Source organism: Arvicola amphibius, chromosome 7 (assembly GCF_903992535.2).
Source record: "Arvicola amphibius chromosome 7, mArvAmp1.2, whole genome shotgun sequence".
NCBI classification, from domain to species: domain Eukaryota; kingdom Metazoa; phylum Chordata; class Mammalia; order Rodentia; family Cricetidae; genus Arvicola; species Arvicola amphibius.
In genome coordinates, this window is record NC_052053.1 from 137,804,758 (window position 1) to 137,831,269 (window position 26,512).

General features: G+C 41.7%; 1 protein-coding gene across 1 annotated transcript in view; it reads left to right on the top strand.

The window, feature by feature from the left end:
• The first annotated feature begins 8,256 nt into the window (after nucleotides 1-8,256).
• Prkar2b (protein kinase cAMP-dependent type II regulatory subunit beta) overlaps nucleotides 8,257-26,512 on the top strand; it is a 103,993-nt gene continuing 85,737 nt past the window's right edge. The window contains exon 1 of the mRNA XM_038336507.2: nucleotides 8,257-8,723. Coding sequence (XP_038192435.1) covers nucleotides 8,420-8,723 — 304 coding nt within the window. The 5' untranslated portion in view covers nucleotides 8,257-8,419. The remainder of the gene's footprint in view (nucleotides 8,724-26,512) is intronic.

Genomic DNA, 26,512 nt, shown 5'->3' on the forward strand with positions numbered 1-26,512 from the left:
TAATTTCAGTCATCTTCTACTGAAAATTTAAAAATTATTTGTGTCCATTTGAGTATTAAATATACTAATTCCCATTTGTAAGTTATGGTTCTTTGGATGTCTGTGCCTGTGAGAACCTTCCTGCAACCCCGAGCAAGCCGGTTGATAACTTATTTCTCCCAGACTAAGTTTCCAAAGACAGACTAAATAATCACGCAAGTAAATATATATATATATTCGAATATATATTAGAAGTGAGTGCTTAAAATAGGAAGTTCTGGTCAGAGCATCAGGAGCAATCCTGAAGATGTCTATAATATGGCATTCGTCCAAAGGTCAGACTTACAAATAGGCAAGGCAGGTGCAGATTTCCAAATGGACAGACATAATCAGTTTATAGTTAGTAATTATGACATTGGTTTTATTCTGCAGATAACTGGAGTTTTTTGCTGTTGTTTATTTGTGGTTTCTGTCAAGACAGGGTTTCTCTGTGTAGCTCTGGCTGTCCTGGAACTCACTCTGTAGACCAGGCTGACCTCAAACTCACAGAGATCCGTCTGCCTCTGCTTTCCAAGTGCTGGGATTAATGGTGTGCACCATCACTGCCTGTTTTGAATTTTAATTGCTTTTTTGTTTATTTTTTCTTAGAAACAGGGTTTCTCTGTGTAAACTAGCTGGCTACTGGAGATTTTATTGCTGTAGTCTTGTAGTCTTTCTTTTTTCTTCCTTCCTTCCTTTCTTTCTTTCTTTCTTTCTTTCTTTCTTTCTTTCTTTCTTTCTTTCTTTCTTTATCTCTCCTCTTTTTGGTTTCTTTGTTTTGATTTTGTTGTTGTTGTAGCTTAAGCAGAAAATGATGTAAGCCAGAAATAACTAACTTAGAAAAGATATCTCAAGTAATTCATAACTAGTTATAAAAGAGACTAGAGACAGAGGACTAACTAGGAGGCCACTGTCCTGGAGAAAATTGACAAAGACCCATTCAAGGACATGTCTTGGACCAAACCATGTCAATTCCCACACTCCCCAAACTCACTCCCTGAAACCTCACTATGGAAATGGGCTCTTAGTGCAGAGGTGCGTTAACAAGGCTGTAAGGACAGGCCCAGTCAACAGCAGTGGGGTCCTGAGAAGAAGAGGAGACCCCAAAGCACGTCCTTTCACGTGTGTATTACATGAAAAGGCTGAGTGAGCACATGGAAGGTCACCTACCATGCTGAGGAGAACCCAACAGAACCTGGCAGGCAGGTACCCTACTGTTGAACTGCCTTGCTCCCAAATGATGAGAAGCTGCCCCATATGTGGTCTTTGTTTTATCCGTCTCGGCTCATTAAGATGAACACTGGCATTAGGGATACAGAGAGTAGACTCTGCAGGACTTGGCAGCTAATCTATTTGGGACAGTGGGTCACAAAAAAAGCCATAGGCAGTGGCTTTGAGAGTCTAAGCCAGTGTCATGATGTCATGAGGCCATTTACAGAGCCAGAGAATAAAAGGGGGGGGGGAATCATTCTGAGGAACAAAGCTTGATTTTTATTTCAAATAAATGGGTTGTAGAATTCGAGGTATAGGTCCTTCCAGCAGATAGAGTGGAGAGTTTTGTGGTTACAAGACTGAATACAAGTCTTACTTACTTTGCAATCATCTGCCAAGATATGCCACCACTGACTTATCATGTCTGGACAAAATCATTCAGGTACCATGTGCTGCAAATGAAGAAGTTTTGTGTCCAGTAAGAGAAGGGTAGCTATTTCTGTGTGCTAGGTAAACCTGACTTTTGTGTGATTTTTATGACTCTAGAACTTCCTCACTGAAGAACTGGAAAAGGTATGTCTATCTTTAAAACAATAAATAGAATGTAATTTAGACACCCCCAAGGATCCCCTTGTGTTCTGATATATGTTTAATTTGTTTCTGTGAATGAGAAAGACTAAACAGAGTTTAGTGGACCACACAGTTCAACAAACAAAAGATACTGCGACCTTGAAGTTGGGTAAATGGCAAACTGTTCTCCAAACAAAGCGCACATTTACTCTAAGAGGGCTGAGAACACAAAAAAAGGCGCATTCTGCCCCACAGGAATATAGATTAGCAAGAGAATTCTACACCTGGGAATCTTGAATTTCACTAGTGCAATGGAACTACCTCTGTTAGGGAAGTTGAGCAAAAGAGAAAACTGCTACGAAAATAGAACATGATATTCTGAGACAAAGGAGTGCTTCATAAATGTTCAACTGAGTGAGAAAAAGGATACTTCGAGAATGCCTTCAGAACCCTGGCCTGTAACAAGTGTCTGTGTGAGCCACCAGTCTCTGATTCTTTAAACTTGAAGAAGTAATTGGGGATTTCCCACTCACAAGCAGTTCTGCCTCATCAGTATAGGGACTGCAATATCTCTGTTTTATGATTCTGTAAACCTGGACATGGGGTCCCTCTAACCTAATTCCTACTGTAGAAATTGATTCAGTCAAACAGCATGCCATTCTCTCTTCTCAAAGGGTCTTGCAAGTGACATATTTTGTAGACTGACTATTCATTGTACTTTCTTGGTTCTCCAATTTAGAATTCTCATTGGCTATGTATTATAGAATATCAGGATTTGTTGTTTGTAGTTTAAAATCCCACAGCATCACACACACATCACACATGTGCACACACACACACACAGAGAGAGAGAGACAGAGAGAGAGAGAGAGAGAGAGAGAGAGAGAGAGAGAGAGAGAGAGAGAGTCTTACTACACGTTTTGGTGATTTCCACACATATTTTTATATTATGCTTACACAAATATTACTTATGGCTAAGTCATGCAGTATTCTGTGACACCTTGGATTTCTCCATAGTGGACTGGAGTGATTTCAACTATCTAGTTTTCTCTGAATCCATTGTTTATTTTCTTCCCAGACTATTTTTCAGAGATGGACATGACCAAACACATTGTATCACTTATTGCCTCTTCTTGTTTTTTCTTGAGGACTTCCTTAGGTGTGTCTTCCATTTCCTTCTCCACTGGACTCAGACGATATATGGACATGCCGAGTGGTATGGCGGTCCCTCATCACTACCACTCCAAGAATCATCTGCATAGAACTAGTTAAAGGTCCTGGGTTTCATGAGATCATTCGGAGTGTAGAGAAAGATGTCAGGGAACTTCAGCATTAGAGGTCGGAAGGGTAGGCATGTTCACTGAAGGAGACTAGAAAGGCTGACTTTGAAGACAGGAAAAGAACAGAGAATGTGAGGGCCCTGTGAGCTAAGAAGAGTGTGTCCCTGGGCTCCTTAACAAGGTAACCTTTTCCTTCTTAATTGCTTTCCCCTGATTAAGTCAGACCCAAGATAATCTCCCTTTTGATTAATTGAAAACTAACTACTTTGAGACTCTAAGTGATCTGCAAAAGCCCTTCCCCTTTGTCCCAAAGCAAGTCATAGTTAGCACCCCCACAAAGGAGAGGAGTTTATTCAGGGCTTGACTAGGAGGGGGACATCTCAGTCAGCTTACCTCAAAGAGGTTCCATTGGAAAGGAAACTGTGATGCCACAGAAGGGCAATAATGGCAGGAGCAAGGTCCCCTGGAGGTCAGAGGAAATGGGAGCAGTCACTGACCTAGGGGACACACACACACACAAGCACACACACACTGGCTAGAGGGGGAACGGAGCAGTCACTGACCTAGGATAGACAGACAGACAGACAGACAGACAGACAGACAGACAGACAGCAGAGAGACACCCTGCACATGCACACGCACATATGTCCCGGCTAGAGAGACAACAGTAGTATGAGCACCTTGCTGATTTAGCCCATCCTGACACTTCCGTCACCTTCAGAGGCACTCAGTGCTTCTTTGCTCCATGAGACAGATAAGGTCCTCCCTGTTGGTTTCTTGCTGACCCCTCCACCCAGGCCCAGCTTTCTGCACTCTCCAGTTTGATTAAGTTTGCTCAAAATTCACAAAGACAAATTTTTATTTGTTCTTGTCTCTTTTTTTGTTATGAAATTTTCTGTTAAAAATTAACTATGGGGAAAGGGAAGGTATAGCCACATCTGGGTAGAGCTGAGGGGAGTTAGAGGGAGGAGTTGAGAATGAATAGGATCAAAATACATTGTATGACCTTCTTTAAGAATTAATAAATATATATTTTAAATTAACTGTGAGAGGGGCTGGAGAAATGGTTTAGAGGTTAAAAGCATTGACTGCTCTTCCTAAGGTCTTGAGTTCAATTCCTAACTACCACATGGAGGCTCACAACCATCTATAATGAGATATGATGCCCTTTTCTGACCTGCAGGCAAACATGCAAACAAAACATTATATATATAATAAATAAATAGACTTCGAATTAACTGTGACAAAATTGTCACTTTATCCATTTTGAGAATACAATCCAACAATATTAAATGTATTCACATTGTTATATAACCAATTCAAAACCACTTTCCTATTAGGACACTGAAGTTCTTTACACACTAAAACAAGGAGTCTGCCTCCTGCTGTCCTTAGCCCCTGGTGACTGCCATTTTTCTTTCTGTTTCTATGGACTCTGATGGCTTTAATTATCTTGTATTTGTAGACTCAAACTGTATTATTTTCTTAGGACTGATTAACATATTCAACTTAGTATAATGTCTTCAAGCATGTGCTAGAATTTTTCCCTTTTAAGACTGAGTAAATTAAAAGCAATTGTTTTAATTTTATTGGGGTTCTTTTACTTTTGTGCTTTATGAGATCCCCTCAGTTCCCTTTAACTATTTATTATTTTGGTGGAATTTTTAAAAAGCAGAGATAAATGTGTGCCCAGTCTGTTGTTCAAAAGGAAAACTCTGGTTTTACAGGCTACAAGGCCAACTGTCTTTGGCTGATATGGTGTGAATTGCCTATACCATTTTAAATCCAAACACTTAAGACTGTAGATGATCCAGGCCTTGTCAAGTATGTATACTGTCACATCCTCATCCTACCTGTCAGTGGCTGCACTTACTAGACCATCTCTGTCAAGGTCAAGCAACCTACAGAATAGTCAAGACCATCCAGTTGGATTTGATTTTTTGAGAACCTTATAGATAAAACAAAACCATAGTCATTGTTGAAATTCTGAAGGTGTATAAAACCAAGGCCCGAGGCAAGCACAGTTCCTATATGCTTGCAACTGCTTATTTTTCATTTTTTTCTTTTTTTCCTTTTTCTTCGAGTACATATTTGTTATATGAACCAGAAGGATTTGATCAAGATATACCTGAACTGATGATAGGCATTGCTAAGTGATTGATTGACCATAGTTATTCTGTCTTGTAAAACTTGCCCAAATAATTGGCTTGTTCTTGACACTGTCTTGTTTTAGTGGTTGTATTAAAGCAATTTGATTATCTCTGTCCAATTTTTGCAAGTGGAAATAAATCTGGCAGTTTTCTTATTGCATTTCAATGCTGAGAACTTACAGTTCTTTTGCAACTGTTTCTAGTTTGATTATCTGAGAAACTAGTGCAAATTGCTTTGTAAATCAACAACCAAAGAATAGCATTGATGTTGCTTTTAAAAACTCAGACAAATAGTCCCTATAAGACACTGTCATTGGTCTCAAAGGCTCAAAAGAAAATATTTTGAAAATGAAAGTAAAGGAAACCATAAAATATTGTCCCAAAGGTTATGTGGTGGTGGTTAAAAGTCAGAACATGATTTGAGAAGTGAAAATTTGTTCTGAGAACAGTTCTAGCATAACATAACCCGAACATGGGGATGAAGTCTTTCTTTCTCTGGTCATGGTTTATTGACTTAAAAATTGATGCAAATAAAACTTATCAGGGCACTGATTGCAAAGATAGTTTAAACCCAAAGATAGTTTAAACATATCTGCTCTTGGTATTCTACGCTTGGAAACCTTCCAGGGTGAGAGACTAACAGATCATCTAACCCAATTACTAATTTCATGCCCAAGTTACTTGTAGAGCCCTACAGAAATGAGAGCTCCTGGCATCGTGACTGATCTACCACACCTCATATAAGAAATCTATGAAGTTGGGAACACGTGTTGCAGGATGAGACTTTAAAATACAGCTCGTGCTAATGTTTGCAAGAAGGCTGCTTTCCTTCTTCTGTCCTTGGGAAAAGGTATTGACCATCATGCAGAGACTAATAATTGTTCTCGGATTTGCTCTTCCTTCATCTCTAAGTATTTGCATTCCCCAAATTTTACCTTTGTAGCATTTAATTGCTATTGTTGTGCAACAAACTACCCCAACACTTAGAGGCTAAAACAACTTTTTATTACGTTCCCTAACCCTGTGGATCAGAACTTCGGTCAGGCATTTACCACAGGACTTGGGTGACTTCTAAAGCAGCACTGACCAAAGCAGTCACGTTCAGCTCCTGGCTTGCAGAAGAGTGCATGGGCTTGTGGGCACCAACACTTACACTTTCCGGAGATGTGATTTGTACAGCCAGTAAGTTCAAGCCAAAAGAAAGGATGAGGTGTGTTTACTGGCGGAGGGGGTGGGGGGTAGGGGGTTGGGGGTTGTGGGGAGCGGTGGGGGTGTTTGTGGGGGGTAGAGGGGTGTCCCGTCTCTTTCCCACTTTCCTCCTATCTAACTTGACTAAATGACTGGAGGTGCAGCAGTCATGAAAGAGTGTGAATTCCCCGTTACCACTGAGTACCACCAAAGCCTTCAGTAGCTTGCTTTATAAGATAGAGAAATAAAGTCCCAACTTGTTTTAACTTGTATAGCTTACATTTTTTTTAATGTAAACATCATTAATGAAGAAAGATGATAGGAATGCATCTTACATTATTGGATCTATCAAACATAAGAATGCTTGTATGGTAGAGAACTTGACTAATACTGTGTCCAAATGGTCACGTATGAAAATCACCACATTTTCTCTTTTTAATAATTTAATTTTTTTTATATAAATTGGTGTTTGGTCATGGGTGTTGGGTCCCCTGGAACTGGAATTACAGACAGCTGTGAGCTGCCATGTGGGTGCTGGGAATTGAACTTCAGTCCTCTGGAAGAGCAGTCAGTGCTCTTAACCACTGAGTCATCTCTCCATCCCCTCACCACATTTTCTAAGTTTATTTCTTACACACTCCCCAAATACCATTTAGAAGCATTTTTAAAGCATTATTATTATGAGGTTAAGAAACTGAACTTGAGAAATGCATTCCCTTATGGGAAAAATACAAGATGCCATGTAAACACATGGGTAAAACATACTTAAAAATAATAAAACAAAGCGGTATTTCTGATTTCTAGATTTTGGGTTTCCTGAGTCACGGAATTTATTTTTTGTGTGGACAGAAAGGTAAAAGAGAATAACTAAGATAATAAAATAAAACTAAAGGAAGAGCAGATAAGTGAGCTTGTGCTTTTTTTATTTACTTTACAATAAAACGGGAATCGTAGAAAACGAATATGTGTAATTAAACGGCGTTTAATTTGACAAAAGATAATTTTTTCCGCTTCAGAATTCTTGGAATAGGCTCGTTTGAAAGACAAGGGCTTACTTTAAAAAGTACAAATGTGTAGTTCTGTTTTCCTTATATTGCTATATTCTAATTGAAATGATTCAAAGGGTCAGGAAAGACTTTAAAAATTAGCAACGAGACTGATCATTCAACGCACTCTTTGCTGTCTGACCACCTGCCCTGACGACCCTGTATCCTGTCTGAAGGATATCAACTAACTTTGATAAGTGCTTCACAATAAATGCTGCCTTTGTCTGGGCCATCAGTAGGAAATGCACCAAGCACGCCATAGCAGAACATCTGTAAGGCAGACATCACAGCCAGGTGGCCGAAAGGCAGAATAGAACCTAGAGAAAGAAAAAGATTGTTGTAACAAACAAGGGGCAGTATTTCTTTTATCCAAAAGATAACCAGTATAGCTGTGTGACTTGAACAAAAGACATCACGCACATTTCTCTTGCGGTTGAATTCTAGGGAAAGAAAAAGCCACCACCAAGGTGGAGGCTGAAGTTTCAGAACCAATTGCGCGACACCAACTCTGGGTGGGCTTGGGCGAGTGATGCGTGGGATTTGCGCAGGGATCTCTGGTGGAGCCCGCGGCCTCGGGTCCCACGCCCTAGGTTCCCGCTGCCTCCACCCGGAGGCCACTTGCGAGGCGGCTCTTGCACCCGCCCGCCGGGTTGCTATGGTTTCCGGGGATCACGTGGGCGCGCGGGCGGGGGCGGGGCGCCGGGAGGGGGGCGGTGCAGGAGCGGCGGGAGAGGGAGCGGGAGGAGCTGGAGATGCTGCCAACCCTCCCCGGACTGCGCTCGCTTTGCCGCCGCCGCCGCCGCACGGAGCAGCCGCGCCGGGGGCCCAGTGCGCCGCGCTCACAGCCGGTAGCGCCGGGGGCGCTCGCTCGGGGGCCGCGCAGCCCGAGACCGGACCGCGGAGAGGGAAAGAGGGCGAGGGCGGCGCCCAGGCGCCCCGGGCGTGCACAGGCAGGATGAGCATCGAGATCCCCGCGGGGCTCACGGAGCTGCTGCAGGGCTTCACGGTGGAGGTGCTAAGGCACCAACCCGCCGACCTGCTGGAGTTCGCGCTGCAGCACTTCACGCGGTTGCAGCAGGAGAACGAGCGCAAGGGCGCCGCACGCTTCGGCCATGAGGGCAGGACCTGGGGGGACGCGGGCGCCGCCGTCGGGGGCGGCACCCCCAGTAAGGGGGTCAACTTCGCCGAGGAGCCCATGCGCTCCGACTCCGAGAACGGCGAAGAGGAGGAGGAGGCCGCGGAAGCAGGGGCGTTCAACGGTGAGGACCGGCCCCCTCGCGCCCCGCGCCCCGAGACCTGACCGCCGCGCCAGCCTCACTCGCGAACCCCGCCTTGCTCTCGAACCCTGCGCTGAGCTCCCCAACCTTCCCCGCACTCTCTACCTTCCCATCCCGCCCACCTCCTCAGCACCCATTTCGGTCTCTCCCACTCGCCCACCTACTCCGCTCTCTTGTCATGCCCTCCGTTTCTCTGGAGGTGGAGAAATGAGAGGTTGCACTCCTGCAGCCCCTCCGTCACCCCTCTTCCCCGGCCGATTTGGGGTGGGCATCTTGCTAGAAGGTTAACTTTCCCATGGTGGGAGATGTCTCAGTCTCAGAGAGGACCATTGTGCATGAAGGGCGCTTGGCGTCCTCTTTTCAGCCCTTAAATTTATTAATGGAGTGTTCGGGGAGAAAAGGCGAAACGTGTAGGAATCAGTAGGAGGAGTGTGAAATCGGACTCACCGAGGTAAAACAAATTGATGATAATAGCTGTGACATCCTTGGAATAAGAATAATTTATTATTTTCCAATACCATGTGGTGGAGATATTTTTGGATGCATAACAAAGGATCGTATTTAGCCAGATATCTATAGGGTCTTTGGAGTGAGGAAATAGGCCAATAATTTTCTTTCCTTAAAAAAAAAAAATCTCTGTGTGTGTGTGTGGATATATATAAGTATGTATGTATGTATATATATATACATACATACATACATATATATATTGAATAGTTTTGATTTTGTTTCAAGTGTGTAGGAAAAAATAGCACCATAGGAAGTTCTAAGAGCATGTCAGCTGTCTTTAGAATGAAAAGCCAATGAGTAACCATAAGGACTGCGCCAGACACTGAGGCTAGAAAGAATGAATGAGAGAGAAAAGGAATTTTCTTAAATAGCTGCTTTTGGCAAGTCCCACCCCTGATGCTTACCAGCCTCTCCCTGACACAACAGATGCACACACGTTTTACCGGCACTTGTGTTTACACATTGTACCAAATCCCGTGTTTTTCAGGAACCCTGGCTAAAATGCCATGGTGTGCCAATGTGCAAGTGTTTTCTTTGTGGTGTAAGGCAAGCGCGCATGCAGCTTTTTATTTATTTATCCTGCTGGTGATTGGTGTGTCCACAGTGAATTTCATACAATGAAAACACTTAAGTGGTGTTCATTTCATTTCCTTGTGTCCCTTCCTAGGAAGATTTTCATTTCTTTGTAGCATTAATTCCATGTTGGATGGGTTATAAAATGAATGTATTCTTAGCTTGTCTAAAACAGAGAAACCCTGGACATTAGTGCTGCACAAATGTGAAAGAGAAGATTGCTATTTAAAATCTTAATTTGGGACATTTTGGGAGCTTTTGAGTATAGGATAATCATAGTTTTAGCTGTTCCCACACCAAACCAAATGCTGGTTCTGCTAGGAAGGAGAACTAGGCAATATTGTATGTGAGAAGGGAAAGCCTGCACAGTATAGAAAGGACAGTGGCATCTGTTACTTGCATGCACATGCACTTGTGCACATAGTGTGTATCTCTGACATGGGGGTGCACTTGCAAGCAAGCAATGCACAAAGGGAAAAAGGGACTAGTGGCCTAGATGGCAGGCAGCAAGGATATGGGGACTTAGTAAAGGACCTCTGTGCACTTTAGTAATGATGTTAATACGGCTGAAACCTTTCTGTTTAATTATCCTGAAGCACTTTGCATTGATTTAATTTGTTCTTGCAAGAGTGTGTATCCTGTGCATTGGACCAAACAAATGCTTTTGTAAGCAGTAGGGATATTTTCTAGGAAGCTTTATAGTCTTCAAGTTATCTTTCCTATAAAAATTACTCAAGGTCAGTAGTAATAAATACCTAACCAGTTGCACTGTTTATCCCCACCTCTACCTCCAGGGGCTTTAGAACTTTTGACCCTAACACAATTTGATGATTATCCAGCAGATGTGTGTTTGGCATTAGTGTAACCTCTATGGGGGCAGGGTTTTTATATTTTTTTGTGAATGGCCCTTTCAGACTTTGTGGACATCTTACCGTCTGGATCATTTTGTTTATCAAATAGCCCTTTAACCAAATGTACTCTCTGGAGCTTGGATTTATGCAAGGCTATAATTTACCCACACCTGGTCAAAGGGGGAATATACATACATACACACACACACACACACACACACACACACACACACACACACACATTTTAAGACAGAACCGTTTGTGGAAAAGATCAAATGGGGAATTGACCAAAAACCTACAAACCTATTAAGGTGTTTCTATATCCAGGAGAATGCTGAAGAACCCCCCCCACACACACACACACACCCCGGGTCATTCTCTTGGCACAGTAGAGAGTAAGCGTCCGATGACGACAGTCCCTGAGATACACAGCACAGGGTTACAGAATCAATGACGTTTACACTTCACATGCAGCCCGGAGTTTGATTGAGAAAATAACATCTAGTACCCATTTTAGAGAGCTTTTATGAATAGGTAAGACATGGTTTTTTTTTTTTCCTCTTTTTTATCTTTTCCTTTTGGTCAACAAACATCTCAGGTTTTCTGATACCCGCAGTGCCCTGCCCACACTTTGTAAACACTGGTCAGTGGACATCGATGGCCATGGCTGTAAGATCGCCCCTCTTCTTATCAATGGTTAGAGAAAGGGCTGCCATTTGTTGACATCTTTGGTGTGCTGGGTCCTCCATAAATGCCCTAGTTCATTACCTCAGCTCCGTTATACTAATGAGGCTGTCAGTTATTCTGTGTTTCAGGGCTAGTGTACTGCAAGCCAGAGCTGGCACAGGTGGGCCTGACTTCTCTGTACTCTTGTCTGCCAGGTTTATCTGAGGCCAAATTGGCCTGTGCTAGCCCCTTTATAGCAAACACTCCTGGATACTTAATATATTTTCTTTAAGGCTTTGGACAGTTAACTTGTTTGCAGTCATATGCAGAACTCAAAGTAGCAGAACTGGGCTTTTAAAAACAAATTTGACCTTGAGGCCCAGATCATCAGAAAGTTCTTAAATGAAATTTGTTCCATGGCTTGACTCACAGGTCGGGTGTCCCGGATTTTTTCCAGTTTTGGTAATGGGTTTGCATTGTTGGCTCTTGACTTCTCTCGTGAATCATTTTCATATATGTGGTGGTATTATAATAGCTTGAGGTTAAAAGGCAAGTTTTGAGGTTAAAACCACAAAGCTGTTATTAGACTCTTACAAAGATCAAGTCTATGACCTTGACCTCCTATATTGTGGTTTGATTAGAAAACCAGGTCCCTGGGGTTATTGGGAAAGTGGTCTGATCCATTATTGCAGTGATGTGGCCATAGATGGGCCAGATGTGTGAAGGGGGCCTTTACCCCCTACTTGCCCTTCTCATGGATTCTTTTATTTGTTGATAGAGTTACTATCTGTTCTTACCTGTTCATGCAATGCCTTTTTTCAGGGGCAGGGGTTTTCACCTGATCCTGGCTTTTAGGCAACCATAAGTGGTAGAATGTTAGTAGCTTATGGTGGCTCTCTAGGGAAATTTCTAGAAACTAGAGCGGAGACTGCTTGTCATCTGCTCTGCCTGCCTCACCTGACATGTCCGTCTTCTCTGCCAGGGTAGTATCCCTAAAGCTGGCACTTAACTGATGGGTTAACAGTAGGCCAAACTGTTGAATCACTATTAATTTGGAGTAATATTAGTGGTAATTAGACAGGCATCATGGCTGGATCCTGTATTGCTCAGAATTTCTCAAGGTGTTAAAAATAAAGTAAATATAGTTCAAATTACCCTGATGAATTGACAAGCAGCAAAGAAAAAAGGGTCATTGGTGGAGTAGACAATGTGGGATGAACTTAAGCAATATATAGAACTAGTCTTCTATGTTGCAGGGAAAACAACCTAAAATTAAAAATAGAAACACAGCCAAAAACGTATAACTGTACAGCAAGAATATCAAATATTTGTATGTGTACAAGCGCACGCGCACACACGCGCACGCACGCGCACACACGCGCACACACGCGCACACACACTCACAGATTTCCAGGTAGCAACTGAGCCTGCTAAACATTTGAAATCTTCGTCAGAAAACTTTGATTTGGAGGGGAGGGTGCCGTGTTTGAGACAGGGTTTCTCTGTAGCTTTGGTGCTTGTCCTGGAACTAGCTCTGTAAAGCCAGGCTGGCCTCGAACTCATAGAGATCCACCTGCCTCTGCCTCCTTCGTGTGCGTAGAAGCAGGTAGCTTGTTGGTTCCCAGTCGCTTAGCCCTGAAATAATCACACATAAGCTGTATTAATTAAATCACTGCTTGGCCCATTAGCTCTAGCTTCTTATTGGGTAACTCTTACATATTAATTTAACCCCATTTCTATGAATCTGTGCATTGCCATGTGGCAGTGGCTTACCAGCTAAAGTTTCAGCATGTCTATCTCTGGAGGCAGCTCCATCACATCTCCCTGACTCCACCTCCTTCCTCCCAGCATTCAGCTTAGTTTTCCCTGCCTAGCTAAGTTCTGCCCTGCTATAGGTCCAAAGCAGTTTCTTTATTCGTTAATGGTAATCACAGCATACAGAGGGGATTCCTACATCATTCGTGCTGGGATTAAAGGTGTGGGTCACCACCTCCCTGCTCTCACTTAGATCTTTACAACTTCCAAGTAGTATGGAATGTACAAGATACAGTTAGATCTTTCTGAACTAATTTTATATGTATATGCTCTTACCGCTCCCATAGCCATCATGGTCAGTCTCTTTCCCACATGTGTGACCTGTGGCTTTGTATTATAACCCATTTCATTTAACCAGGGCCATCTGTGGGAGCCTTGGGTAGAACTGTCCATTGGCGCCTAATGAGGTCACGGGGGGGGGGGGAGGGGGGTACACAGCTGAAGGCAGCTATGCCCCATCCCTGACTGTCAGTTATCAACTAGTTTAATGATGAGAGGTAGACCTCTTTATGTCCTTAAGATCAAGTGAAATTGGAACCTCAGGCCTTGTGGTCATGGTGCAGATTCAGAGAATTTATCATAAGAAGTGATTGAAGGGGAGGGAAGAGTATCAGAGGCGTCTGCAGAAACTCCCTCGTGCAGTTTTAAGCACATGTTCTTTACTCTCGAGACATGCGAGTGCTTCGAAACTTTCTGGAAAGTAGAAGCCTGTCTGAAATGGTTCCCGTGATTTCCCATAAGCTGGAGGGTGAAAGCAGAATTTTGCTGGCTTCACAAGAAGGTGCAGAATGTTCTGAACTGGCTCTTTCTTTAACCTGTTGGGTTCACGGTCACTTTAAGGAATCCCTGTGTGGGCTGACTGTTGAATTGGCCTTGGCTGACCCGGAACTTCCCGCACGAGTCAGGCTGGCCTTGAGTTCTGATGTCTCTGCGTCCAGAGTGCTGGGATTACAGGTTTTGTCAAGGTCTACTTCCCTGTATGCCTCACTAAGAACCTGCGCTTTCTGGTGCCGTACTCCACCAGAAGATACGAGACAAAGCAGTCCAGTCCTCGGCACTTGCCTCCCAATTTGTTGCCAACAACAAATGATAAAAGACATGCATTTTTGGCTTTCCAGTTGTTTTGTACAACAGACAAAAATTATAAGAGCCTTTTAACAATATTAGCTTTATTTTAAGTGTATGAATGTACTTCTTACATCTACATATGTGCATACCGTGTGTGTGTGTGTGTGTGTGTGTGTGTGTGTGTTGCCATCAGAGGTCAGAGATATAGGCTATCCTAGAACTGGAGTTACAGATTGTTAACAATTGTGGGTGCTGGGAACTGAACCCAGGTCCTCTGTGAAAGGAGCAAGTGTGCTTAACCATGGAGCCATCTCTCCAGTCCCCTAAAAGAGCCTCACTATTGTTTGGATTTTTCAAATATATTTAGTCAGTTTGAAAACATTTGTAAAGGTTATATTTTGGTAATAATTTTAAATTCAGGCATTTGTGGAGAAGTACCATGCTGATAAGCATTTGATATGCCATCACCGTGATAGCCCGGAATTCATACTAAGTGAGTTAATATTTGTAAGATCGTTAGGGCAAGCACTAGTTACACGTCAGAAACCTTAACTGATAGGAACTCTACAGAGTAGCGTTTTTATTGTTTTGTTTGGAAGTCAGTCTGGTCTTACTTTTTAGAAAGCTGAGGGGAAACATTTGGGGTGCTATGGCTCCCTTTGGGATTTAATGCGAACCTGCATTGCACAGTCATAAATGCTGTATCCTTTCAGCTCACAACTGTAGGAAAGAGGTTTTTGTAGTTAATGAGACTGTGTGGTTTGGGGCAGCTTTAAATCCTGAAATGGATTATATCATTCAAGCCAGACGCTAAAAATATTGAAGGCATTATTTTAGTTACAAGTGTAATCCAGTGGTAGTACCATAGAAGATTTGTGGTATTCAGAGCAGGACAGTTACTCTTTTCTGTTACAGGTATTAGGTGTTGAAACTGAAACATCGGAGGCCTTAAAGTAATCTCATTTCTCCTGTTATTCTCCAATAGCTGCTTTGCAGAGGGAGTCAAGGGAGAGCAACAATCTGGCTGAGGGAGGGGGGAGGTGTGAGAGTAAGAGGCAAATCAGTGGGGCATGTGAGAGACTGTGAGAAACTGAGGCAGGGTCCTAAAGGATGGTGGGTGGGGCTTGGGGTGCTTCCCAACCTGCCTGAGTTAAAATCAAGCTTTCTTTGCTGTAAGACAGTTACAAGCTTCCCATGAGGCTGCACAGGTGCCCCAGCAAGGAGTAAATGTTGCATGGTTATTTATTGTTACAAATCTCACTCCCTGGATTCCAGTAAATTTCCAGCTGTCAAGATTTTGTTTATAGCTGTGTTTAAAAAAAAAAAAGTGTGTTTCCTTTTCAGCCTCTCAAATACCATCAGAAAAACCCTGACTCTGTCTATTAGGAGTTTATTTATGATGTCTTAAGCAAGCCATTTATCAGCAGTAGTAGCCTTAGAGAAGGCCCACAGTGGAGGCTGGGATTGATGGGACGTCTCAGAGTGAGGAGGGGAAGACTGAGCACAGGAGACTGAAGTAATTGATTCCAGTCTCTGTCAGGTGTCCAGAGCACCAGAAGGAGCCACCTGTTAGAAGGAACAAGTGGGTGTAGAAAGCAGAGAGCTGAGCTTGTGCACAGCCTCCACCTTTCCTCCCTCCCTCCTTCCTTCCCTCCCTGCCCCCTTTCATGGATTTCTTCCTTTTAAAAAGAGTCACAATTGTCTTAAGTTTCTCTGAATCTATGAATTAATTCTCTTGTGAGAAATTGTTCATAGAGCTTGTGTGTGATGCATGTCATGTGTTTAGGTGAAGCAGTTGAGAGGCAGTTCCTATCTGAGTACAGTGGGTCCAGGCTTGTAAGTTTAGCCTTGTTCAAATGTCAGTTTGTGTGCTGTTTGTATCCTATTAACTCCTCTATTGTGAATTCTTTTTCCCCTCCTTTGGGTTGCAAAGTACATTTCAAAAGCTTGAACTAAAGAAAAGAAGTATATGTTGTTTTAGAGTTTTATTTGCTTTGACTGCTTTTCATTGCAACAAAACTTTATAATAAGTAAAATAATAATAATAATTATTATATTTATAATTATATAATAATATTGTTATTAATATATAATATATTATATAATTATATAATATAATATAATTATTATTATTAAACTAAAATAAACCTAAGAGACAGTGGGAAAAAAGCCAGAGCACAGTGATATTGCTGGATTTGGTCATGCTTTGGCCTTTTGCAGTTCTGTCTATACTGTCTAGTTGTGTCAAACCCCCACAGTAAACCCTCACTGTGATATGATTATTATTATAATTATTTTATGAGATCAATTTTTGTCTCAGAAATTCCAAACGACTTAGACTATTTCATTATGTAATTTTTGGAAATAGCTAAAGCTAAACATTTCAGGTTAAGGTTTAAATGAAAACAAAACAGTTTTAAAAATTCAGCTGTGTTTGAGGCCAGCCTGGTCTACAGAGGGAGTTTCAGGACAGCCAGGTCTACACAGAGAAACCCTGTCTAAGATAAACAAATAAACGAACGAACAAACGAATGAATGAAATTTAAAATCAGAACAAAAGAACAAAAAATAACAGGAAAAATCAGCTATAAACACAGTTGGTGCAGCGTTTATGAATGTTCTAGCAGTAGGTTCTGCCATGTGTGGATTAATATGTTTGGAAACTTTTAAAAAGTCATTCCAGTTGCTGCTGTTTAAAAATGTTTCTTGATTTAAAAAAGACAAAAGATCAAAATATAAACACACATTCCACATGAAAGTGAAGCCAAGAAGATACGCTATGTACAGTTATGCCTGTGTCTGTTTGGTTTGGGTCTGACATTGTTTAGTTTACATCAGCTGTTCCAAGACGGAACAGTTCATGGTAGTGATATTGAGGGATTTTTCTTCAGGGAAAAAGCTTCCATTTGGTTAAATACTAGTAGACCCCGAAAGCATCCTTCCAAAAGGTCAAGTTAATTTAAAATATGACTCAGACATTTCATCCTACCCTTGTAGAGGGCTAATGTTAAATGGTGTCTTTTTATTTATTAATAATTATTCTGAACATCTGGGGCTCCTTACATCCCCTTGCTAAACAAGGGCTGTTAGGTGCATGGTGCTTCATCTTCCCCAAAGTAAGTAAGTGGTGGAGCCAGGCTTCTGAGCTGGCAGCTGTGTTCCTAACCCACCCAGGTCGTTCTAGGTGGAGCCTGTTATCTGTTTTCAGCTCTTGTTTAGAGAGCGGATCGAGAAACAAGCTACCTATTCGTGCCCTGGGAAACATGCAGCCCAGCCTTTCACTGATCCAATTACTTCATCTATTCCACCCAGATGAGTACTTCCCGTACTTCCATAAAATATTTCAGAACCATGATATTTAGAAATATACTAGAAATAGTGTTTGTTTTGAACACTTGACTGTATTATGACTTAGCTATAAAACGTATTGGGGTATATACTCCCAATACGTATTTATAAATTTTATAAGTGCAGCAATATATTAACTTACTGTGTGTATGAAGAAGTATCCCACAGTATGTGATTCAGAGAGGAGGAGGTCGTTGTGGATGTGTTCTTATTTTTCCTTTGCCTTAAAGGCTTCTATACAGCTTCACAGTGCAGAAACTACACTTTGAAGACCACAGCTATAAATGCCACAGTTGGGGACTCTGTTAGCGGGTGATTGTGATCAACCCTGGTGTTCGGATTTCAGCGTCTAGACCACAGAGGACCCACAGAGAGCCATGGCGGTCGTTGTATGTGTGCACTAACACAGAAGTTTGGTGGAATATAGAGGGAGATTTGGTCTTATAATAAAGATATAAATCACTTTAACTCAAAAATCTCTCCTGTAAATCTGTATTCCTCTGTGTACCTTGAACTCTGACTTATCTTCTGTGGTCATTTTTAATCATGTTACTTATGTTTAATTAGGGATCGTTAAGTTTTAAGTCATGGAAGAAAGACAAAGCTTTAAGATAAATGCAGTTTCCTAGAAGATCTCAGAAATAACACCCTGTCCTGAGCCTGTTGCCCTCTCCATGGCTTTGAGCCTGCTTCTCTCTCTACGGCTTTCAGCGAAATCAGATGTCATCTCGGGCTTCCCCATGGATACTGGTGGTGTTACCTGTCCTTCCTCACAGGGAAGCAACAGGAAGGGCAGGAGGGAAACACTGCTTTCTAAAAGTTTTCCTCTGTGGGTTGCACTTTGCTGTTGTGGGTGGTCAATTTTTTTCTTCAGTTAAAACTCAGCTTAATATTTAATGCCTAATATGAAACACATGTACATGTAAAAGGCACGAAACCTTCATGCATGTAAGTGATGTGTCTGGTGCTTGCTTGCTAACACATACTTCAAAGCGTTTAGAGATAATTTCATAAAATATATAAGCTGTAGTCTATTTTCAGTTCAGTCTCAAAGATTTAGATTTCATTATATTAAAAACAAGCCTGTTTTATCTTTGAACCTGACCTTTGATTATTCTATAAACTGTGGAGAACACAGCCACCCAGTCATGACTTGCCTGTAAAGGTTTCACATTCAGGGTGACAATTGAGGTAACGTTTTTGTTCCCACCTCAACTTCCCCCCCAAAAAAACCCCTCAAGAAATGGTAAGAAAGCCACAAGTTAAAACATCATTTTTATACCACCCTCTCCTTTGGGAAACAGACCGAATTATTAGACTAAAGAAGTTTGTGTTTATAAATTCCCAAACTTACGTTTTTACCTCAGCTTGAACACTTCAGGACAGAGTAGATAGGAAGACTTAAAATGCTGCTTTATTTAAATGAGACAGGTGCTCATAGTAAAAACAGGAATGCATGCCTGAAATATAAATTAATTGGGAAAATCTTTGTGCTACATTGACAGCTTGCCTCCATTTCTTCCTGTTGTGACATTTATAAAAGTAAGCTCACTGAGGGATAGATTTAGACCTCTCCAAGTTAACATTACTTCGTAGTTTATTACTAGAACCCATAATTGTATACTTATTCAATGTAAATCCCTAATATCTTAACATGGTTTAGAAGGAGATGAAGGGTTCTTTCGGGTCTTAGCTTACAGACGTAGTTGTTCACAGATGTTTGATTTTTGTATTTTTAGTTGTGAGCCTACCCTTTAATGACTGAGCCATCTCTCCAGCCTCAGGTCTTTGATTTCTGAATTGGCTCTTAACAAAGGTTGCACAGGAAATAATAGGATTTTCAGTTTTTACTAATTGTATAGTAGTTGCTTTATATTTCTTTAAAGATTATTCAAAATGTATTTTAGTGTTTGAACTTCAGCAAAAACTTATTTGTAAAAAGAGTATTTTATGACTGGGTGATGGTGGTGCACACCTTTAATCTGGAGGCAGATATCTGAGTTTGGGGTCAGACTCCAGGGAACATGTAAATATCTGATACTCCAATGGACGGAATGCACAATCTATCATGCCAAATTTGGAAAAATGTAAAATCATTCTAATATTTACTACAATTTGCTTCTGGACTGAAGAGGTGGCTCGGCCATTTGAGACTAAGTTCACACACACACACACACACACACACACACACACAAACCCTTTAACATTTGCTTCTTTTGAGAAATGTAATTTTTAAATTATAGTATTTTTTATAGATGGTATTTGTTTATTCTCAGCTTTAATATATAAGACATTCAGTTTTGACCTCTAGTACAATGAATATTGATGGATATAATCTAGATAAGCAGAACTTTAAGAGTCTAAAGAAACTTAGAAATCAAGAAGTTTTGCCCCAGGGTCTCTCTACCTGAGAGAGGGAAGGTGGGGTTGCCTTCTCTTCTTCTACCCCTTGAATCCCAGGGATCCAACTCAAGTCACCAGGGCTTGGTGACAGGTTCCTTGTCACACTGAACCATCTTGCCAGTCTAAGAATATGATTTTCAGCATGCATAATTTATTGACTCATTGTCATGGATTTTTAATTGCTCTTCTGAGGCAGCACCTCTGTATGTTGCCTAGGCTAGTCTTCAATTATTAAGCTTAAGCCATCCTCCAGCCTCAGCCTCCAAAATATACAAGACTACAAGCATGATGCAGTATCACTGCGCCTAGATTTCCCATTAATTTCTAAATTCAGGTTTCCATGGATGCATGATTATAACTAAAATCTCTATTCCATTTATTGATTTAGCTATCTTCCCATCAATCTCTCTCGATTAGTAGGACTTCATACTGATCTGATTGCATGATATGGTAACACCACCTTTTGCCTTTCAAAATTGTTTACTTGAAGGCCTTTATTTTATAGAAATTTTAGAACAAACTCCCATTTTGTATAAGATCTTCAATGAATGTTTTGTTGGAGTTGCATCGAATTATATAAAATTATAGAGAACAGATGTTTAATTATAATGACTCCTATCCATGAACATAGTATCTCTCTTTTTATTCTGCCATCCTCTCAGATTCTTTGATTTTTATTTTGTTACCTTTTTTTCAGAGGAGTTTTCTATCTTTTGTTGGTTTTATTCTTAAATATCTTATCACTTTTGTTATGACGTCTGGAATTTTTCTATTGCATGTTCTATGTTTTTTTTTCCTATTAGACATTTTAACCAAAGATAGAAACTTAGGTACTATCAACAAAGAAGTCTTAAGAGTAGCTGATCAGCAACAGAATAGAGCTTAGTAGTTTTAATTATTAGGGAAGTAAGGTTTAGAGTTGTAAGGACATACCATTACATATGTACCAGAGGGGCTAAATCAAACAATATCTTGTGTAGGCTGTGATGTGGGACAACTCAAACCTATCTATGCATGCTGTAAACCAAGGATAACAAAGTAGACAGGAAGACTGCATGCCTGTTACACAGAGTCGCCTATGGCGATCCAATGGCCCCGTGTCTCAGTGTTCTTCAAGAGGTACAAAGGTATAGGTTTATAAATATTTTGTGAAAATATTTACCGAAACATTATTTGAACTGGAAACAAGTCATTGTCCACCAACAGGAAAATAGAGGAATAAATTATAACATTCTCATTCAAAGGGATACTGCTAAGCAATAGAAACAGATGAGCTGCTGATGCTGCCAGCAGCAAGAACGAACCTCACATTTAAATGACAGGTGAAATGCAGCAGTTGTGTGGGCACTGTAATAGAGCTTCTCATGGGATGGTGGGAACTGACTCACAGGTATAGAAACTGTCCAGTGTTGAGATGCTTAAATCTGTATTGGGGTGTTGTGTCCATAGCTTAGGACATTTGTCAAGGCTCATCAAATGGTACATGTCACTGAATATTAATTTCGCCTGAACTAAAAAAAGTAGAAACATGGATGGTGTTGGAATCTTTTTTTCTGGTCTTTCACTGAGACATGCCTTTACTGTGATGGATCTCTTGTGAAATGTTTCCCTTTTTATGTTTTAGACAAAAATCCAGGTTCCATTTTCATAGTCACGGGACATAAGTGAAAATTATTTTTGATGTTTGAGGGAAACAAAGCCAAAGAAAGGGTTGTCAGTTTTTGATGCTTTTAAATCTGTTGAGTGTTTCCAGCCAGTACCGTAATGTGTGAGTCTCACCAACTTAACACTCCATTAACGATGGCCTTCCTGTATCCGAATGGTCTTTAGGAGTCAGGGATTACCTCCTTGTCGGTAACTTTCTGTCAGTATAGTTCATTCAGACTTGTTGGTCCTAATGTGTGCATGTAAGTGCTGGGGATTAGTGGGATTAGTGGCCAGGCAGAGCGGGGAAGACCCCAGCCCCGTAGAGTTGATGTAGGAAGAAATGGGCAATACAAAATACAAGATATCTTTAGATAGCTGTTTGCTGTTCGCCACCGGAAGAGGTGAACTGGGAAGGCATGGTGGAGCAATGAAAGGCACCGCTACACACGGTGTATTACAGGAGATCTTCTGTGCTAAGGCTGCAGGGACATCTTCATTTTTGGAGACCCGGGGAACTCAACTGTGGGTATGCAGTAGGACTGTTTTTAGGAGGAGGTCATTGTCACACCCCTTCTTGTTTGTGTAGTTATTCATTTCAAAACTTCTATGTTTTCCAAAGTGGCCTTTGTGGTGACTTTATGTGTGTGTGGCAGTTCGAACTCTCAACTTCTGAAGTCACGAGTCCAGTCTGGATTATTCACCCTCCCACATGGAAACAACCCTTTGCTGTTGACTTGACTTTGCCGTCTCTGCTGTACCCAAGCGTTGGAGGAGAGCTTAGTGCATGGACATGCAGAGGTTGCATTTCTGTAGTAGGACAGCGTCATTTTCCCAAGAAGAGAGTATTTAAAATCTGGAGAGAGTTTGGGAAACTTTTTCCTTGGCCTTTGTCCCTGCCTTGCGTCTGTGTGGTTTCATAAAGTTAGTCATGTTGGGACTCCGTTAGTTGAAACTGTTTTCTTTTCTCCATGGAAGGCAGCATTGTTGGCAAGGCCTTCGTGAATTACAAAGAGAAGACTCATGTTCCCTCATATACACAAATGTGCTCTCTAGCTAATTTGTTGCTTCCTATAGTGATATTTTAAAATATCAGTTTATTTGGAGGCATTTGGTTTAACAAATTGAACAAAATTGTAGGCCTTTTGAATGATCCTTCAAGTTGGACCATTCTAAAAACTGAAGTGCTGTTTCACCCTGACCTGCTTCCAGCCACAATCCACGTGAGCAGGTTGGATGGAGACCGGGCCTGTATCCCTGCTGCAAACAATGTTCCTCAGATGCCCACACCTCACACGGCCACCTAAGGCTAGAGCTGACCATGAGCTATGTGGTTTATAATCCATGTCTCAGCAGTTAGGGTTTGGAGAAGCCCCCTGAAATTGGGAGTCTGCCCTGGTGTTCCCCTCTAGAGGCCAGTATATGGTATTTCTGAAGTCCAGGGCAAGAGCTTGTGGGACTGTAATGAGTATCTTCAAGTATTTGTAGGAGGGATAGAAACCCACCAGCTTTTAGTAGAATAATAGAAAATAAATGCCATTCTTGGGACCAAGAGTTGAATATGTACAAAATATACAGGAAAGGACGGGAATCTGCACAAGGCACCCCAAGACCAAGTTCTCAGCACAGAGAATCTCCATTTGCCCTAGAGGGACAAAAGGCAGAGAATGTGAGACGAAGACAGGGATGGAGGACAAGGGAGAGGGGACAGGGGACTGCCTCTGTGGCGTGGGAGGTCCTTCGTGTGTGTGTTGCTTTGATTGGTTAATGAATAGAGGAACTGCTTTGGGCCTATAGCAGAGTTATAGGGGAACAGAGATGGGGGGTACTAAATGGAATGCTGGAGGAAGAAGGTGGAGTCAGGAGACACCGTGAAGTCGCCACCACTGGAGACAGACACACGGAAACTTTGCTGGTAGGCCACGACCTCGTGGTGATACACAGATTAATAGAAATGGGTTAATTTAAGATGTAAGAATTAGCCAATAAGAAGTTAGAGCTAATGGGCCAAGCAGTGATTTAATGAATACAGTTTCTGTGTGATTATTTCGGTTGTGGGCAGCCAGGACGAACCGTTAGGCCTCTAGATAGAGGGGAGACAGGTGTGACCCAAAGGCAAATGGTAGTTTATGCGGGATTCCCCTCTGTATGCTGTGAATATGTGTTCATACCTTTGGTTAATAAAGAACTGTTTTAGCCAATGGCTTAGCAAAGTAAAATCAGGTGGGAAATCTGAACAGAGATAGAGAGAGTAGGTGGAGTCAAGGAGATGCCATGAAGCTGCTGAAAGAGACAGATGCCAGATCTTTATCAATAAGCTACAGCCTCGTGCCAATACACATATGAATAGAAATGGATTAATTTAAGATGTAAGAGTTAGTTAATAAGAAGCCTGAGCTAATAGGTCAAGCAGTGTAATTAATATAATTTTTTGTGTGATTATTCGAGTCTGGGTGGCCGGGAATTAATAAGCAGTCTCTGCCTACAAAAATACAGGAAAAGGGGGAAATCCCTTGTTAGGATGAGTTGGTTTGTTTTGATTGAGCTTGTTAATTAGGGTAGCCAAATGGGGAATCTTTTGAATGCTGGACTTCAATACTTGGCTAGCTGGACCTTCATGGTCAGCCTTAGGAGAAGAAAGTGGCCAAATAAGGGAATAAACCTTGGTGGCTAGCTTTAGGAATATAATCTAACAGTTTAGCAAAGCAGAGGGGATGGGGGAAGGGTAAAGCCTGCCAGAGCCATATTTACCTTGTTCTGCCCTTCAGTACATATGTGTGCTACTTGAAAAAGTATTTTGTTAATCTTTTAAAATTTTAGATTTTTTTCTTGGTTCAAGGGTGAACTTTATTTGATTTTTTATAAAAAAACATTGATATACGTTAAATGAATTCATTCTGGGTATTTATTCTGTCAAAAATAATTAGCTTATGCATTTCCATTTACAATTTGACCAATCTTTTATTTAGTCAACTAACAGATATAAAAAGTGTTTATTTCTTAAAGAGAGAGAGAGGACAACTATTATGAGGACAGAAATGCTAATTATTTTGCAGAATCTAAGAGGGTTGAATGTATTTTACTCCAGGGCATATGAACACTGTTCTGCAAAAAGGTCCAGTGTGCCACTAGTATAGATGGGGTGCCTGTGTGCATGTGTGTGTGTGTGTGTGTGTGTGTGTGTGTGTGTGAGCATGCAAGAGAGAGAGAGCGAGTGCACAAATCACGATTCAGATCCTATTTGTTTAGCTTGGAATGTCTCCAACAGCTTCATGCTCAGAGATGAAAGCAGTGTCCATGCATTTTGAAGGCAGGTCTCCTTGCTTTGTGCTTTTAACCGACTTCTATTTTATGAACTATCTTGCTTTTCAACCTTCACTGAATTCCTCTTTCACCTATTTTTCTAAGTTAGGTAAGCCCTGGAAGCAACTGTATGTGGAAATCTGAATAGACTTGGCTCAGCCCTTCAAGGGCAGAGACTGTTAGAATCCCCCTCCCCTGCCCTGTGCCTGTGTCCATCCTTGCAGCCAGGAATGAGGCAGAAGCAAAGAGGCTTGTTCTGTGTACTCTACAGTTTATCGATCCATCTGGTGGGTATTAACTTAGCTCGTTTTACGTGCCAGGACAGCCGGATACAAAGAGTAAAACAGCAGTTTCTGTGGACAGAGGAAGCGCTCAGGCACTGGTTCTCCCGGGGAAAGGAGGCATGCCTTCAGTTCACCTCAGGTGTGGGAACTTTTCCTCTTGAGGATGCTCCAGGTGCAGGAGGACAGTGGACTGGGTTCCTGGGAGCACAGGAACTAAAGTGAGTTTAGTGGCACACAGTGTGTCAGCAAGAGGATCTTACCATTCAGCTCCTGTAAATCAAAGCTAAGCAATTCATCAGGTTCTATGGGAGTGATTCAGTGGGCCAGCAGCATGACCCAGGGCCCCTTTTGTGGGCTTTCACCGTAGTGACATGTGCATCGCCACCCTGGCCTTCCTCCTGCTCTCTTCCCTGGCGTGGCTCCTGGGAGAGCGTGTAGGTCATTGCTGGCCAGATGCACACTTACTTCCAGTCTCCTCCCCTATGCTGCTAACTAGATTAAAACTTCAGAAAAAAATGTGATGTCTTAACTTCCTTCCTACAAGTGAATGCAGGCAAGACTTGTTGCTGTGTCTCTTAAAGAGGGTGTGGGGGTAGAGATATGAGGGACTGGAATTTTGCTGATCACCAAACACTGTACACGTCTTGACTATGGCAAACCACTTATCCTGTCACAGCTCTTCTGGCTAACTGTCCCCTTCTAGACCCCATTTATTATGAAGATCATCTTCACGTGGCTTACACGTTCACAATTGGAAGGTAGACCCACTATCTCAAAAGCCTGTCAGGGAGGGACACACAAAGGAGGGTACTTTGTGGTGTTTAGGTAGATATGGACTTTAGCATGTGAGGAAGAAGACAACATGGTTAGACTCTCCCACCTGTGTGGGACTTTGAAGAACATGAATGTTGTGGATGGAGTCTGGCCAAATGGATTGTTCTGGTCACTCACATACCACAGACTGCGTGGCAGCAAGGGGATAAGTGTTCTAAAATCATGTCAGAGTAAAATTCCAGACAAAACAAAATATAAGAACGAAAACTTAATCTTTTGATTCAAACGATCATTCTGCTGGGGAAGTTAAAAAACTATTATTTCTATGCATATGTGTTCATGGTGCGTGCGTGTGTGTGTGTGTGTGTGTGTGTGTGTGTGCATGCGTGTGTGTGTATATGACAGTCTACACATGGAAATCGGGGACAGCTCTATGAAGTTTACTCTTTCCTTCTCCCTTTACATGGTTCTAGGGATGCTAACCCATCTTGACAGCCCACTACTGGGGAGTGTTATATATTAAAACTGTATA